Source organism: Cygnus atratus, chromosome 7, assembly GCF_013377495.2.
Source record: "Cygnus atratus isolate AKBS03 ecotype Queensland, Australia chromosome 7, CAtr_DNAZoo_HiC_assembly, whole genome shotgun sequence".
Lineage (NCBI taxonomy): Eukaryota > Metazoa > Chordata > Aves > Anseriformes > Anatidae > Cygnus > Cygnus atratus.
The window spans coordinates 33,838,362-33,855,981 of record NC_066368.1 but is presented as its reverse complement, the minus strand read 5'-3'; the positions used below and the strand labels follow the sequence as shown (position 1 = coordinate 33,855,981).

At 44.3% G+C, this 17,620-nt stretch overlaps 1 protein-coding gene across 1 annotated transcript; it reads left to right on the top strand.

The window, feature by feature from the left end:
- Positions 1-5,314: 5,314 nt before the first annotated feature.
- On the top strand, positions 5,315-13,027 carry PPIF (peptidylprolyl isomerase F). The gene is made up of 6 exons (XM_035542248.1): positions 5,315-5,524; positions 6,114-6,144; positions 6,971-7,059; positions 9,539-9,635; positions 10,421-10,496; positions 11,351-13,027. The coding sequence occupies exons 1-6, from the start codon at positions 5,360-5,362 to the stop codon at positions 11,484-11,486; spliced, it is 594 nt and encodes a 197-aa protein (XP_035398141.1). The 5' UTR covers positions 5,315-5,359; the 3' UTR covers positions 11,487-13,027.
- The last annotated feature ends 4,593 nt before the right edge of the window (positions 13,028-17,620 follow it).

Sequence of the window (17,620 nt, the reverse complement as noted above, 5' to 3'; positions counted from 1 at the left end):
GCCAATGATGAGCCATGGAGACGGCCACACACTGCCCTGTACCTCTGTAAATGCTCCAGCCACATCCTGCTCAAGTGGCAAGCAAAATTCACCTCAACCTTAGAATATCGCATTACCACCCTGTTCATCCTAAAATGTTAACTGTGTGGTGTTCTTTCCCTTTGTTTCACCTGTTTGCATTTTTCTAGTGCTCTTGGCAGTGATTCTAAGACACATCGGTACTTCTCTGGTTTTGGTTTTATCAGTTAGATATTTTCTATATAACTGAGATGAGACCTAGTCAGTGGAGTTGTACAGCAAGAGAAAAGGCCCTGCAGAAGCTGGTGGGTGCGACAGTGTTGTGACACCCTCCCAGGACAAACGGGCGGACAATGTGGTGCTGACTGCCACACTGTGGGAAAAAGCTGCTAAGAGTTGCTTGTGATGAGTATTTCCTGAGCAATTCCATTTTCAATAGAAGCATCCTGACCCCCAAACTCATCTTACTTGTACACGATGAAGTTGCGTGATTGACCAATTCCAAAAACAGGTCAGATACTTTTACCTTACTACCTGTTCCTTAGGCCAGAGATCACAGGTTAAAAAAAAAAAAAAATACACAGATCCCTGTAGATTTCAATTTCTGTGTTCTGATTGAAAAGTCTGTGTTTCGGAACACGGGAGGCCTCCCTTAACTTTTGCCATACCTTGATAGTTTTCATTCACAGGTAAGCAAAGCACTTCCACAGCCACCCACAGACAAGCGGCCTACCTGGACGTGCTGCTGCCTCGTAAAGCCCACTCGCAGTAATAGCTGCATTTCTACCGTGGCCTGGAAACACACACTTCAAGTGTCCTACGTGCCTTGTCAGCCTGTTGTGAACTGCCCATAAAAGTTCATCGACCAGCTCTGGTGGCGTGTGAACAACGTTTTGGGAAGCTGTAGGCAGCTGCGCGCCACGTGCAGGCACTGTGCAATCTGCCATGCGAGCAGGCAGTTTCCATACATCACGCAGGGCGACTGAGCAATGAATTCCAGGCAAGCAATGTCACTCCGAGCTTCTGAAAGGAAAATGCTAATCATGGCTGTAAAGAGCACGAGTGGATTGAGGTTTTTCTTGTATGACTATTTGTCGGTAATTAGTATGAAATCACGTGGGGAAACTCCCCCTTTCTGTACAGTATGTGCTGCAGAGAAGGTTCATGTTGTGAGCTGGGTTATTACATGTTCCTAGGAGGAAACCTTGATCAGGGGAAATATTTATTAGCATTTTTTCTTTTTATCTATAAATGTACCTGTGTAGCTACTCTATGTGCTACACGCTCTTGTATGATTTAATTTCATGCTGCAATCACTTAGTATAATGGAAAGGTCTTTCACCATCTCCCTCACTCTAGTCCCCATTCATAAATAAATGCATATCACAGATAACAGAGCACAAAACTCTTCACAGCTCTCCACTCATCTTCTAGCTTAATAAAACCTCAAAGAAAAAAAAAACTGTGTTTTGAAGTGCAGCACGTGCTGGCTCTGCAGATGAAGGGTGGAAATGCCCACTGCAAATTCAGGCTCTCCCCACCTGAAACTGAGGTGAGCCCCTGTATGACCTCTCCCCCTGCTAACTGTCTTGATTAGTGGGGTCCTTGAGATAGCCAGGTCCCAGGTGGGGAAGGTTTTTACATGTTAAAATCAATACCGTGGGAGTTTCCCCCATCACAGAGTATCAAGCAGTGTACATGTGAAATCCAGTTAATAGCAGATTGTAGTAGTCTCTATCTGAGTTTTTATTTGCATGGTCCAAGCATACAACCCCATGAAGATCATATCAAGAATCAAGATGAGTTGTGTTTAGTTGCTTTCTTGCTGTTGCTAGGTAGAAAATGTGATCTTGCCACAGCTACCAAGATCAATCCAACAAGAGCAATCCAAGACTGACTGACACAATTACCCTGCATTCCCATGTTACAGACCAGCAGGCATGCAGTAGGCCAGATACAGTCAGGAATGCCCGTCACTTTTTTTTTTTCTACCAGTGCAGTGTCTGTCTGCTAGGGGATTACACCATTTCATGCTCCTTGGAATCAAAATTCCCAAATTTAAGCTACATTTCAAGCATTTATTCTTTCTGATGCTTTTGAAAAGTCACTTAACTGCTCTGTTTCCTGTCCATCTTGGCATAATGATGGTAAAATTTACGCTGTTACCACACAGTCCTGTTTATAAAGACGTTCAGGTTGTAAGTGATATATCAATATGAAATACTGCTATTGCATTTTATAAGGTTCCTGTGCAGGAATTTCTCTGGTATGGCATGAGTCCTTCAATAGATGTCTTTCTAAAAATGCCGACTTAGAAACTTCTATTAAAAGTGTCCTTCTTGTTTATCCGCCTGTAAATTCTGTATTGTCTTTTAAGGCTGGGTTTGCTGGTACCAGCCTCCCTGATGGCTCTGCTGAGGCCTCTGTCTTCATTTTTGACTGAGCCACCACCTTCAGTCACTTATCCTGTATAGCTCAGGGTGCACTCATTTCCTAGCCAAGCGCTGTACGATTTCAACAATGAACATATCTTCAAACAGATCTCTTCAATGCTCCTCTAAATCATTTCACTTCACCGAGCTAGGTCCGGGCCTCATGTTCTAGTGATCCAAGGTGGTCTTTTGGCAGACTTTTTAGAGGTATATATATATGTATTTCTTTTTTTCTTTTTTGTCTTTCTTGGAAAATGACCTCTGTGTAACTCAGAAGTTCCTATCATGCTATCTGTACAAGTTTTAACTCATCTGACTGTGCAGGAATAAAACATAACGAGCGATTTAGCAGTTTTAATCCATAAGCCTACGGATAATGATTTAGCCTATATTCCCAAATAAGAAATCACCACTGTGACAGAGAGTGAGATGGTTTGCTTCTTGCAAAGGCCTGTAAACATGGAAAACAGCATTGTTTGCTCTAGCAAAGATACCTGTGAACTCTTAGCAAAACAATTAAAAGCTGCTCTGGCAGTGCTTTCAAAGTGCAAAATTAAGATGATACTTTCTTTCACTTGTCTTTTGTCTTATTAAATAATAAGCCTTCAGGGCCAGAACTGTCTTTTATTATAGGTATGCACAGAACTCAACACCCAAATGCTAATTTTGGTTTGGGCTTCTAGTGGCTACTACAATTAAAACATTAAAAAGAGTGTGGTCATTTTTCTGTTGGTCACCAGAGAATTAAACAGATTGATGACTCGATTAAATTATTTCCCAAAACAGACTAGCAGCTGAGAGCATAAAAGGCAACTGAAAAATACATACTGATTTAGCTACTATTAAAATAATAATAATAATAATAATTGTAGCTGGTAATCACTATACAAAATAAACAGATGATTTTCAGTTTCACGTGCAGTAGGAGTCTTGACAGCTTCTTTCTTTAGTGTGTGTGTTTTCGTGGTCAGAGCTGTATGGGAACACATCCCTTTTGCTCGGTCAGCCTGTTCCTTTTGTAATTTCTCTAGCTCTGAATCCAGTCTCACCATTTCATCAGCTGTGTTTACTTCAGCCTTGTGTTATGAATTGGAGAACCAATGCTGAAATTTCCACTGTCCATTGTAAATGTGCAGCTATTTTACCCCAGTTCTGGAAGCAAAGGCACCCCTTTTTTGCGGTGGTGCATGACTGTTGAATAGAAGATACATGGTAGGATAGGATGGCTTGCTGTTAGAACAATGTGTTTTGTCTTTTTGCGTACCTTTTCGTCTGTCAAGGACATTTAAATCCGCAGAGTCTACCCTTTGGGTAGTATCTTTGGGATCATAGTCAAAACAAAAAACCACAAACCCTCCCCTAAGTCCCAGTACTTAAATGTGAGAAGACAAATAAACTTTTCAAGCTTTTATGTATCCCTGTTTTCCACTTGTGAATCTCAAGGATAGGTATTTTCCTTTTGTCTAGTATATGTTACAGATACCTAATATATTTTCTAAAGCTCTTACTGCTTCTATTGTTCTCTTGATTCTCTCCTAAAGCCCATGGTAATGGACACATTTGAGAGATTTAGAAAAATTGTTAATCATCTCCCTTGCCCTACCTATCACTTAGGAGAAGTTTGCTGTTTTCTAAATGTTATATGCTGTATTGGTTATAAATACCAACTGGAATTTCTCATAACCAAACCAGATGATTCTCATAGGCACCTGCTTTGTAGATGATGATACTTTATTTAGGCTAGTTTGAATGAGAGCCAACTGTGAAGAAATCAAGAAGGATTTCATGAAATTAAGCAACTGGGCAACGAAGTATCAGATAAAAATCAATGCAAATGAAGTAATGCAAAAACAGTCCTAACTTTCCATATAAGTGGCTCTGTTCACCGTTTCAACTTAGCAAGATTTGAGAGTTATGGTAAAAAGGTCCATAAAAATGTCTTCTTAAATGCTCAAGGCCAACCAGAAAGTGAACATGTAGAAGAAACTATTAGTAAAGGAATAGAAAACAGAACTGAAAACACTGTTATGGCACTGTATGGACAAATTCATTGTTTACCCCTCTTTTGGATACTGTGCAAAGATCCGCTCATCTCTAAAAAGATATCATAAAACTGGAAACACCTTGGAGAAGGGCATTAAAGGTGATTAGAGCCACGGAACAGCTTTCTTATAAGTAGTGATTGAATTGGCTGCAACTTTGGTCTTGAAAAGACATGACTGGGAGGTGCAAAGATGTAGGTCTAAAAACCATGACAAGCACGACATAGCTGGGTAAGACTCAACTCGTTTCCTCCAGTACAAGAAGTAGGGCACATTACATAAAGCTAATGGAGCAATCTTTGAAGCAGATTCTTGATGCAATGGGGAGCAGATTTGTGGAAGGGCAGCTTCCCAATCATTGCCAAGGCGGCTGCTGATGATGCTCAGGGTTAAGAGAGGTCCAATGACCTGGAAGCTGTGAATCGCTGTCTCAAAGCTCTTGTTAAATTTTCCCCTGATGTACTTCCACTGAATTGGCACGAGGTATGGATCTCTTTGGCGTGCCTGCCTGAAAACCTGTGTTCATCTAGCGTTTCTCAGTCTTTTGTCGCTGTACGTTGGGATTCTGCCCTGAACTTTGTGGTCGGGGCAGGACCCGATCGACAGCTTTCTGGAGACAGCGAATGCCATTGGTGAAGTCCCTTTCAGCTGCTGTTTGTACTGACAACAGAGGACTCGAATGGGGCTGGAAGCTCCCTGTTCCAAGTAACACGTCCGGTTGGAGTAGGAGGCGAAGTGCAGGTGCGGAGCTGGGGCCGCCAGGCGGCTCTGTGAGGAGGCCGGGCGGGAGGCCGGCAGTGCCCGCCCCGTGAGGGCGATAAAAGGCGGCGCGTTGCGGCCCGCCCGTGTCTGCGCGCCCCGGGCCCGATGCTGGCGCTGAGCGCCGCCCGCCGCCTCCTGCCCCGCACCCGGCCCCGGCCCGGGCTCGCCCGCGGCTGCGGCTCGGGCTCGGGGCCCGGCGGCCCGCGGAACCCGCTGGTCTACCTGGACGTGGGCGCCGACGAGCAGCCGCTGGGCCGCGTGGTGCTGGAGGTACGGACGGGGCGCGGAGCGGGGTCAGGCGCACCCGGCCAGGCCGCGCCGCCAAGGGCAGGCAGGGAGGGCAGCGGCTGGGGGGCTGCTCCGGGCACGGCCCCCGGGTGTCCGCGGGGTCGGTGAAGAGCGGCGGGCGGGTCAGCATCAGAAATCCGGGCTGTCGTGAGTCGTCGTGAGTCGGTTTGCAGCGGTAGTTTCTGTTCTCCTTTCTCCTTGGCGTCTCGGTAAGGTTGTGCCGCGTGGCTCCGCGCTGGGCACGCCTCGGTCCCTGCGGTTGTCCCCGCCGTGGCCTCGAGCCCTGAGGTCCTGCCTAAAGGTTCTTCGCGGTTATTGTAAAGTTGTTGTGTCGATTGGAACAGTTCTTAAACATCACTCAAGTTGGTGTTCAGTAAGTAGCCAAAATTTGCATAGGAGAGGATGCTGTGAATTCAGTACCTGGAATTTCACAGATTTTTGGGATGGCTTGGGGTTTCTGATAGCTCACATTTAGGTAAAAGGGTTCAGCTGCACTCACCACACGCAAGTTTTTCAGTGCATGTATGTGTGTAAAACCTGACTAATTCTTCGTTTTCTTTTTCTTCAACAGCTGAAAGCTGATGTCGTTCCAAAGACAGCAGGTAGGGTATCACCTTGAGAATTTCACGCTTAAAATGGCAGGAAGAAGAATATTCCCTCGACTTAGGGAAACTGTTTCCATCTTCCTTCCCCATTTGTTAAATCTAGAAATATGTTCTGAACTTTGTCAGAACAGTGCTAGGGTTTTAGTTTGTTGTTTCAAATACTTTTATTTTGTAACTTCTATGAATTTGCATATAGGCTGTATGTTGGCTTACCAGTGGTGAATAACTATGCTTGAAAATGAGTTGCCTTTCATTAAAATCAAACCACGGAACAAACTGGAAAGGGAAACCCACAAAGGGTTCCTTCTGGTAAGGCTTTCTAAGAACATACAGGGTTTTGTTTTCCTCATCACTAGTTAACTAGTGCACCCAGGTTATAAAGTTCTTGTGTTTTTCCACATGCTTCCTTCCTTATTGCTTTTTTAGTGGTTCTGAAAAACTTGTAGCTTTCTTTCAGTTCTCAGTAGATGAACAGAGTAAGGCAAAGTATCATCTCCACAGTTAATATCGAGAACAAAGGCATAACATGCAGAAAATGCAATCTTTGACTCCAGAATGGTGGGGCTCGGGGGTGTAGGTAAGGTATAACAGCAAAATCCATGGGCAGTGCGAGGGAGAAGGATTCTGTTTGTACCCTGGTTTGCTTTATTTCTGTAGTTTTTAGCAGTGTTTCTTTGAGAATGAAAACAACCAACTGATAATACCTTAAAGATATAATAGACTTTTTGACGTGTATAAACTTGGGACCTAGTGAAGTTAATTGTGTTTGATTTTATTACGTGTCATGTATGGGAACATACTGTTTTATGCTTTGTTTTCACAGAAAACTTCAGAGCTCTTTGTACTGGTGAAAAAGGATTTGGTTATAAAGGATCCACTTTTCACAGAGTGATTCCTTCGTTTATGTGCCAGGTAATGTTGTTCTTTGTTTTTGCTTTCACTGTTAAAATTATCTGTATGTTATTCAAGTATTTTTAGAACCCTTTAGACTAGTGGTAACATTTCAAGTGGCTGTGCTGTAACAACCTTTGCCAACTGCAGAATGAACAAGTGACAGTGTGGCTTGTGTTCTTGCTCTTTTGGCTCTGGCTGTTGCTCAGCCTATCTTTTGTACTAATAAATGCAAATTCTGTATAGGCTGTCTTAAAAAAATGGCTTAAAGCACAGCTTTTATAGCAGCATACTAAAGCATGGGGTATATTTGATGAATGGCACTCGCTTGTGAGTAGAATTAGAAGCAACCTTACATGCTGAGTAAGCTAAGAAAACAATGTGTCTATTCTTTCTTCTTAGCATAATTTGTTCACAGTAAATAATGTGTTTCATTGGGGAAAAAACAACTTTTTTTTCCTCTATGTCTTGCTAATGTGGGGGGGAGGAGGGAGCAAAAACGATTAGTTAGGATAAACTTTTGGGATGGCACACACAAAGAAGATTTTCCTTTTATTTAAAGGACACCTTTCTGAATTCCAAAATGAAGTTGGTTAGCAGGTTTTTTTTGGCCTTCTTGAAAGTCTTTTTTCTATTGCACTTTGCAGATAAACAGGATTTCTGCTGCTGTAGTGCACTGAATTGTTTAATTCCTAGTGGTCCTCTCTTCCCTTAGGAGAGGTCCCCTCTTCTCTACATTGCATTGTAGTATGGCTTTGAAAACAATTTGAGATAAAGGTCATAACAAGTGGGCTTTATTAACTGGTGACTGTGGTGGTCTCCCATCTTCTTTAACTTAAAAATACAGCTGTCTGAACAAGAGGCCCTTGTATGACCTATTTCTCCTAAGAGATGAGGTACAGGTGTGCTGTAAAGGAACTAATTTTTTGCCTTTGAAATGAAAACAGTGTTTTTGTGGTGCTGACAAAGGGACACAATTTAACGGTCTTGCTGGGGTCTGAAATGTATTTATATAAGAAAGATAGAAATCCTACTAAGTTGTACCTCTAGTTTGTGAAGTTCTGTGTAGTGTGGTCCTCCTTGCCTCTTCCCTCCTTTGTCCCCACAAATGGACCCGAAATGAGGATACTAGGATGCAGTGAGATGATGAATTAATGTTCAGGAATTACTCAGTAGTCATTACTGAAGTGAAATATTGTCATAGGTTTCCACATACTTTTAAGCAAGATGAAACAAGCAAGAGGCCCTTCCACTTGTTGAGATGGAGTGTTAATATGATTCAGGTGATCGGTATGCCTAATTGGAGTTCATCATATCCAGATGATGGCTATGACTTGGTAATTGAGATGCCTCCATATGGCACCCAGCATGTGAAGCATACTTGTGGGATTGCATCGGTGTTGCTGTAACATAGCCCATAAAGGATTGCTCAGGGTGCGAATGGAAATACGGGTACCACGTGAGGGAGTTCGGGAATGCCAGCCTGGGTAGCCTAGTTTCTAGGAGAGGAGACAGCAGCTTGCTGGGAGCAGTGTTTAGTAGCTGCCTTCGGGAGTCGCTGTGGTGTGGGTTTTTTTTTTTTCTTAGGTTTTGCGTCTAAACTGAGAGAGGCAGTCATGTCTATGCCAGCAAGCAGCGTGTGGCAGAGGGCAGTGTAGAGCACCTTGGATGTAGCACAGGGTAGAGATGCAGATGAGAATCTACTGCAGTGGTTTGTGTTTTGCTAAAGAAAAAGGTACTGTATAAGGCCTGATTTTTGTGGCTTGTTTTCAAGAGGAATGGCCTCTTCAGTTACATCTTTAAATAAAAACAATAAAAACAGAAGTTTGGGATTACACCTCCCAGAGATTCTGAATGTCTTTCACTTATCTGTCAGCTCACCTATGAGTTTGAGTGGGGCTATCCAAATCTAGAAAGCAAAGTCATCCTGCTGTAGTGAAAGGTACTTGTGTCTGTCCACTTAGAATAAGGGGAACTGACATGGCTGCTCGGTGCTGCATTGCCAGTTCTCAGCGCTTAAGCAAGAAAAGGTGGAAGAAGCGAATAGTGATGTTGGAAACCTTGACCAGTATTTATCCCTCTTGGGAGAAGGGGGGAGGGGGGATGTGGGATTTTTCCTGGCTTGCCTGAGTTAATATATTTGGGTGTATTTGCTCTGAGGCATTTGAGGTGTTTCTTAAAATCACTGCTGAATTGCTGCATCACATTTGGGAACAAGACTTGTAGTACAGAAAGGTGGTTGTTTGAGATAGAGACGTCAACTTGAGAATATCAGCAATATCTGGTGCAGAAATTTGCTTTTACCTTTTTTACATTTTCATTTAGTTACACGACTTTAAATCCTCCTGTGACCATGCTCATTTTTAACCTGAGATTTGAGAAAATTTGCTAACTTTATTACTTTTAAATGAGAGCAGGTGAGTACATTTTTGATAGCATCGTTTTTGGTATAAAATAATGCTTTGTGTGCTAGTAAAGTTAATACCCATTTCTATTTCAGGGTGGTGACTTCACAAATCATAATGGAACTGGTGGAAAATCCATTTATGGAAGTAGATTTCAAGATGAAAATTTCATACTTAAGCATGTAGGACCTGGTAAGTGAACATATTCTTTCTGCCTTCTGATGACTATAACCTATAATGAAGATTTTTTTTTTTAAAAAAGATCTTTAAATATGTGGAGCACATGGTAGTTACAGAGATGTTACTGAAGTTTAGCAACACATTGTCCCTGGCATGTGTTTGTTTGTAGACTGCAGCATAAATATGTCAGCCCATAACAGATGATGCTTTTCCTTACATAAAAGGGACTATGCAACATCAAGATCATTAATTTTTTTTTGTGTTTTACTTAGAAACTCTACCAAGGTCAAATTGCTACTTTGATTTCCTTTTTTTCTAAGTCAGAGTTAAATTTTTACTTGGATGGTTATTGCAGAAGTGAAATAAAGCATTCTGAGGTTTCTTATCTATCTAACACAAGCACATCCTTATAAGATTAGATGAAATCCAGTAAAAATAAAGGGAAACCCATGCAGATGCATCTGATGAAATCCCAAGTCTTTTTTTTTTGGGGGATTGTTACTTCCTCATAGCAAGAAACTACTGCTGCTGTTGAAACACAGTAGAGGTTACCTGGTAGTAATTACATACAGGACATGTACAAATAATTCTTACCACAGTTCTGGCTGTGGCAAGAAGAAAGGCTGGGCTGGAGGGAATAGTTCAAGGCAAGAAGTCGGCATTAGCAGTCATTTGGAGATCATGTGACCATCATATATATCTTCTGTCTGTCTACCATTAATCTAAATATGTGGAAGAAAATAGTCTTCTCTACGGCATGCTGTTCATACCAATCTAATAACCTGCTGCTGTTCCAGGTGTTCTTTCAATGGCTAATGCAGGACCTAATACAAACGGATCTCAGTTCTTCATTTGCACTGCAAAAACAGACTGGTACGTTCATAGCCCTGCATATCAACTTAATGAACTGATGCCTAGAACCAGAGGGTTTTTAGCTTTCTTAGTTTGTGATTTTTAATTTGCATGTTACTCGACTGCAATGGAAAACAGATGGCTTTGTGCCACTTGAGGGAGGAAGGGCTGTGAGGGTAACAAGTAGCTTTACATGCAGTTGATACTACTCCAGACACAGATAAGACCCTATAAATTGTCTGAATTTCTGTCCCTTTTGTAGTTGTGTTAGTGCACCTCTCTTTTCCTTAGCTTATTTCAGTACTTTGTGCACTGATGTCCAGTTTTCTGTGGTCCAAGCATAAAACGGAACTCAGTGAATCTAATGGTCAGGTACAGAAATAAAAAATAAATAAATGAAAATAAAAAACCCACCAAACTTAAGGACAGGACTTGATGGCAACTAGTTAAGTCTGCTTCACTTGAACAAATGCAGTACTTGTGCTGGTGACTGAGGGTGCGTTAACCTGGAGCAGTGTTTGAGGGGCTTTACTAGCATGTCTGCAGTGTGTGTGGCACGCAGACTGGCCTAACTCACCGTGCTTCTTGCCACATCATAGTTGCAGGTAGAGTAACTTTACTTCTGTGCTTTGGTGTAAATGGAAAAGCTGTAAGGAGTGGGTCTCAACAAAACAGGACCCCTATCCCTCATAACACATACAAGGTCCAGAGCTAAAAGTTTTTCTTGTCACTGCATGTGCAGTTGTCCCTTTCCCATAATCAGAGTTGATCAGCAGGTAACAGCTGTGATGATCTGTTTACATCCCTTTGCTGCACTTGATTTGGTCCAGTCTTTGTTGTTTTATATAAATCTACCTTTGTTATTTCTGTTACAGGCTAGATGGAAAGCATGTCGTTTTTGGGCATGTCAAGGAAGGAATGGATGTTGTGAAAAAAATCGAGAGCTTTGGTTCCAAGAATGGAAAGACGTCCAAAAAGATTGTTATTACTGACTGTGGCCAGCTGTCATAACCTTTTGCCCTGCCATTCAGGATGACTTCAATGCTGTGAAAAATGGATCATAAAACCAAAACATTTCTGATCCCATGAGTAGCACCTATGGAGCCATATTTTCTACTTTACTTGGTCCTACTTTTATACTTCTATTGAATAATACTGCTTGAAAGCATAAAATGTTTAATAAAAACATGTTTTAACCAAGGTACCTTGGTGGTCACTGCCACAGTCTCTTGGTAGAGATTCCCACTGTGTTTTAAAAGAAGTAGTATGGTAACTGAGAGCATATCTGACTGTCCTGTTAATATCGTTCTATTTGGATGCTTTGGGTGTTAGAAATAATTGATGGTGGAGTTGACAACTAAATATTCTGTAATTGACAGATAGATCAAAGATAAATTGAGAAACACTGTTCCCTTTGGTTCCAAAATAGTCATCTATTTTGTTGTTTGTCTCATTTTTAAAAAATGATACTAACTAATGCTCTCAAAACTAACTGCAACAATACCATCAAATGTTTTCTTTCTGTGTCTCAATTCAAGTCTTTTCACTAGAATTAATATGTGTGGTTGTGGGTTTTTAATTTGTCAGTTTCTGTAGTCTGACCACTGTTTAAAACTGAACTGATCCTTGATTCAATGGAGCAATTTGACTTCTGGGTTAAGTAAACTGCTTTAAGATGAAGTAGGGCGCTGGTAGAGCTCTACCAGTTCGCTAAGACTACAAATGAGACAAAAGATGATGGGACTTTTTTTACTATCCAACAGTGAACTTACTGGAAGTACAGTTCTGCTCCGAGATGTTTTTGTGAAGAATACAGCACAGTACTCAATAGATCAGCTATTTTTGCACTTTAAGAATATAATCAGAGTGTAATGAGCTTGCTTGAGTGAGAAATAGGTTTTAGTGATTTTTTTCTTTGTCCTGTTAGTCCTGCAAAGTTGGCCCATCTTGAATTATGGTTCCTTCTCATACATCTCCAGAATTGGTCGCTATGGAGTCACATAGTCGCCTGGGTGCAGCAAAATCATTATTGTTGTGCTTGATGCATGAGAAGGAGAGAATTCAGTTGATCAGATAAACACATTTCATTTGTAGAAACCAGTATGTTTTATGTGGAGTCCTTGAGCAGTAACAACTGTTGGAACCTCACAATATTACTTTTAGAATCGCTAAAGCTGTGAAGTATTAATGCTTGTGGGGAAAGCACTTGACTGTTTTTGTGTGATAATCTTGTTACTGAAGAGAAAAATAAAATGTGATAGCTCTTTTCAACTGTGATTACTTCCACTGCATTCTGCTAATACATGGGTTTAAAGCTATTCTTTACTGCAATTTTTTTCCACTGAGGGCTGCGTTCTTGTGTGTACATAGTAGTATTCTGAGAATAATTTAACAGAAAATGGAATTGACAAACTTTTTATTCTTTCCTGTTTCATCTATCTTTGTAGTATTTTTCAAATATTAATTTGTGCTGTTTTGGCATATTTCAGTTTGATATGATTTTCTCTTAATTCGTATATGAAAAATAATTAAATACAGTTCTACCAGAAAAAGGTGTTGTTTTCCCTTTCTTAAACAAGACTTTGGGCACTTACCTGGAAGCAGGAATGTGAGGTGCTGAAGCCTGTTGTGTTCACTTGGGCTATTCTATTTCCATCCGCTTTGCAGTGGGTCTGATCTGCAGGTTATCAGAAGCCATCTTGTTCCAAAGAAATGGCCATCAAGAGACAGGGCAATGGTACTGAGCTTTGCAGCTCTGAAATGTCTGGCTTATTCCATCAGCTGCAGAGATAATGTTGAGGGAAGTGTAAATTTACCAGGTGTTTTTTTTTCCGAATTCTGTTTTGACTGGGTTTTCCAGCTTCTCTTGATAGACATCTGAGGCCATATGCCTATATGTGACAACAGGGCTACAGCTTGAACTGTTACCCCTGAGCTCAGGGCCAGAGGTGACGGTGGTGTGGTAGGACGCAGGGTTGCAGAACCTCAGCATGCTGGGGGCCTGGCCCATGGCTGTTGGCCTTGGTTTGCTTGTCCACTGCATGTGTCTGAAGCTGGGCTTGCAGCTCCTGGGTAAGTGTGGAATTCAGCCTTGCTAGTAACTCTCTTCCTGGGTGTACCTCTCTGCCTCTTGGGTGCCTGCACCTCTCCTAGGAGTCCTCGTGTGTCACACAGCTAGCAGGAGAAGAGGCTTCTCCCTTCACAGCCTTGTTCTGTCATTGTGTCAGCCTGAAGGTTGCGGTCTGGAACAGGAAGAGTTAGGCAACATCAGCACCGGCTTGTGCCTTCCTCACTCTGTGATTTTGTATTTCATCAGGGCAAAATTGTTACAACACTGAACTCTGCCAGGGACAGAAGAGGGCTCTCACTTTTGAAGTTAATCCATTTCAACTCTGAGAGAAGGAAGTGCCCCAAATGACTTTGGAAGATGATAGAGATGTGAAATTCCAATAGGATAGATGCTTTCCTTGTTTTCTTTCAGTAAAAAAGCGTTGATCTTTGAGCAATTCAGAACGTGGTTCAGTGTGAAGCAGCTGAGTGATTCTAGAGGAGATAATAGAATTCACAGCTGTATTAAAGTGTGAAAGAGGGCTGTCCCTGCAGTTGAAGTACAGTGTGAGGCCTCTTTGTCCCCATCCCCACCATTTGCTACTTTGGTGCTTCCATGGCAGGGGGGCTGTGACACCACTGCTGGGCCCTGCGGTACTGGAGTCCCTTGTGAGCGATGCACCAGAGAGATTGAACCAAGTCTTTGCTAGTCTATTTTGTGTAAAAAAGTGACTGTCCGGATTATTTTGCTGCTTATTTCACACAGCTTTCCCAGCCCGAATGCCCTGAGGAGCAATGTGAGGAGCGGGGCGGCGGCACGATGCCCCCCTGACCCCTTCCCTCACGGCGGCCGCTAACGGCCCGGCCCGGCCCGGCCCGCCGCTGCCGCTCCCCGGCTGCCCGCGGGGCGGCGCCGCGAGGCCGCGCAGCGCAGGCCGGGGCCGCGGCGTCGCCTGAGGGCCGCGGCGGTGCGGGGCCGGCCCCGCCGTGCCGAAAGCGGCCTCTTCGCTTCACTTCGCTTCGTTTTGCTTCGCTTCGCTTCGCTTCTCCCGGCTGTGGGACGAGCGGAGGGAGGGGGCGGCTGTGCCCCTGCGAGCTGCCCCCGCCGTGTGCAGGTCCGGGGGTGTCCCCAGCAAATCACAAACCGACCCCCGCCAACAAAAGTGTGCGTGGCAAAGCTGTTTCAACAAATTCACAGAGGGTTTTGTCTAGTCTCAGGGTTTAATTACGTTCCAGACTTTCTGCTTACATAAATTGCTTTTGTTGGTGCGAGACTGAGGCTATCTGTGTTTGTTTATGAAGTTTAAATGCTTCGAAGAAAAGGCATCAGGGGTACTGGGTCCTGCCTGCTGTTGCAATGCATGCACTGCTGGTAGCAGCGTGTCAACAATCAGGACCTCGAAGAAGTAAGCTGCTTGAATGAGAGAAAATCATTTTATATAGCAATTCAAGGACAATTTGGATGTTCTGCTACTATAGAAAACTATAGAAACTGAGAAACTGTAGCTGGACAGACACTTTCAACCCAATTTAGAAGCAACCAGGCCAAAAGTACATTGTGCCCTGGCACGGCAGGCCTGGAAGAGCTGCAGGACAGAAAGGCTGCAGCCAGGGAAGGAGGTGACACAGCCACGGAGAGCCAAGCAGCAGCCAAGTGGCGTGCTTTCCCTCACACTGTGCTCAGGACAAGGGCAGCAGGGCCAGGCGAGGCTGCAGCTTAAGATCTGGGGTGCAGGAGGACCCCGCTGCGAACTGTGATGGACGGACGATGAGGGGATATGGAGGAAATTGAGTGTGGCACCAGGAGGTTGCTTTGGTAGAGGGGATCTGAGTGGAAACAACCTTGGTTGACTTCAGATGCCACGCTCAAATGGAGAAAGGCCTGAGGCACCTCAGAGCAGAAGGTTATTAGTACCCACTGCCCGTTGTCGGAGCTGAAGGAGGTGTCCTGGGACATGGCTGGACGAAAAACGTTGCTGATGTTGTCTACTTGAGTTCAGTGCAACTATATCAAAGGTCAACACTGACTCTGAATTGCTCATTATTTATTAGCCGGTTAAGTAAACAAATCTTAAAATTAGGTCATCACTGGGACTGATGTAGTTTGAGAAGAATGGAGGCAAACTCTTACTCAGCAGCACAGCCAACATCCTCATCTCGCAGGAATCCAGCAAAACGTTCAGATCCCATCTGGCCCAGGGAAGAGCAGCATAACCGAGCAGGTAACTGGGCTCCCAGCCCTGCAGCTGCTGCTTGGGCTGCATGTCCCCGCTGTGGGGACAACTCTTCACCTGGTTGGTACTGTGCCACGTGTCTTGTGTGACACGTGCCCGTGCTTGCTATTGCTTAGTGGCACTTATTTTTAGAGCCTAGCTCTGCTGCTGAGCAATGGTATCGCACGTTTGGGTCTTGCTTTGTCGCCCTGGCACTAGGAAGCTGTGTTTTTTTTTTTTTTTTGCATCCACATCCCAGACTTCGAGGTCTGAGCAGGGAAGGTCAGGGTAAGGGCAAATCCAGGGGCTCTGGTGTGGCTCCATCCTCCCCTGCTAGGTTATTAACTGCAAACACCCCAGAGCAACATTGGTCTGAACGCCCCGTTCTTTTTACAAACCAGGAGAGAAAAAAAAGAAAACATATAACGGGGGGTTTGTGTGGGGGGAATGACTGCCTCTTTAAGACAGGGTCAGGGAAAAGTTAAAAATGTGCAGATGGAGAGGTTTGGGGGGGGGGGGGGACTCCATCACCGTTCTCATTTTCACTCACCTCCTACTTAAAATTCATCCGGGAAGGTAGGCAGAGGGACACAACAGCTGCTAAAATTACTAGGTGGAAATCATTTTTAGCAGGCGCAAGTGCCTTGCGGTTTTCCTGCCCTCTCTCCCCCACCGCTCAGGCCTCGCCCCCAGCTCGCTGCAGTTTCCTCCAGAGAGACTCTCGCACTGAGGGGCCAAACTCCATCCATCCATCAGTCCATCCGTCTGTCCGCCTGATCCATGCCAGCCCCGTGGGACCCTGTCCCCAGGGACAGCCCCAGGCCCCGCCACTGGCACGTCCTTGGGATCTGCTCCTACGAGAGGCAGGGGCGTGAGGGGGCGGCAGCAGCTGCGAGCAGTTAGGCTATTGCTGGAGCCATAAATTGTGCATTAGCTCTAAACAGTGCACGCTCCAAGTGATGCAGTGCCTTAGATTTTTTTCCTGCCTGCCAAAAGTCAGTGTTTGGTTAGGATTTTATTTTTTTGGAAGCGCCGTTGCTATTAACTTGATGGTTGCCAAGGCCAAACAAAGTGCAAAGTGTCCTTGGAGAAAGCTGCGTGATTCTGTACATTAAAAATCGGGGGGTGCCAGCACACGGCCTCAGCCTCGCAATCTGTCACATGGCTTGCTTGTGCTGCCAGCACCCTATAAAAGCTTTTGCTGATTTTTTTATAAGAACATTCCCGTGCTTAAACTGCAGAAGTTCAAGCTTTGCATTTTTCGATCCGTTTGCTGCATGGGGCTGCACAGCTTCTGGGAGGAGCGTGCGGGTGGCCAAGGCTGGCTGGGCAGGGGCAAAAGGGCTGTCACTTGGGGCCGGCGCACGGCTACACCCGCAATCAGAACTGCAGCCCTTGTTCCACGCCCTGACGTTGCGTCGCTGTTAACCCACTAACCCTTGGCCCATCAGCTTGCTGGTGCACGCAAACAATAGCGGGCACGGGTGTCTGCTGGCTCAGAGCAGGAAGAAAAAGCCCAACCAACTTTCTGTTAAATGCTTTCCTTCGCCTGCAGAGTGAGCAGGACTGCACAGAGCTGGAGGTCTCAAAGCACAGGGTGGAGAAGCAGGAGGTTGCCGCTGGGTCAGCCACTCTGCGGTGGCCACTGCTGCCATAAGCGGCTCATGTGGCCTGGCCGTGCCCTGCGGGGTCAAGGCAAAGCTGCTCAGTTTTCTGGGCTTTCATTCTGTTTCCTTTCCAGTTGATCCGAAACCACGCTGCTGCTAGATTTTGGAAAACGGTGTTCATGCACACAGATGTAGGAGCACACAATGAAGGGAAAACAAGATGCTCCATTTAGATGCAAGAATGACTTCATGTCTGGGGTGAACCAGAGGATTACTT

What these genes read in the sequence shown, in the direction of transcription:
- PPIF (XM_035542248.1), top strand. Translation starts at nt 5,360, where the DNA reads ATGCTGGCGCTGAGCGCCGCCCGCCGCCTCCTGCCCCGCACCCGGCCC. An exon ending in TGTCGTTCCAAAGACAGCAG is followed by an intron (nt 6,145 to 6,970) that starts GTAGGGTATCAC and finishes TTGTTTTCACAG; the next exon opens with AAAACTTCAGAGCTCTTTGT. An exon ending in TTCCTTCGTTTATGTGCCAG is followed by an intron (nt 7,060 to 9,538) that starts GTAATGTTGTTC and finishes TTTCTATTTCAG; the next exon opens with GGTGGTGACTTCACAAATCA.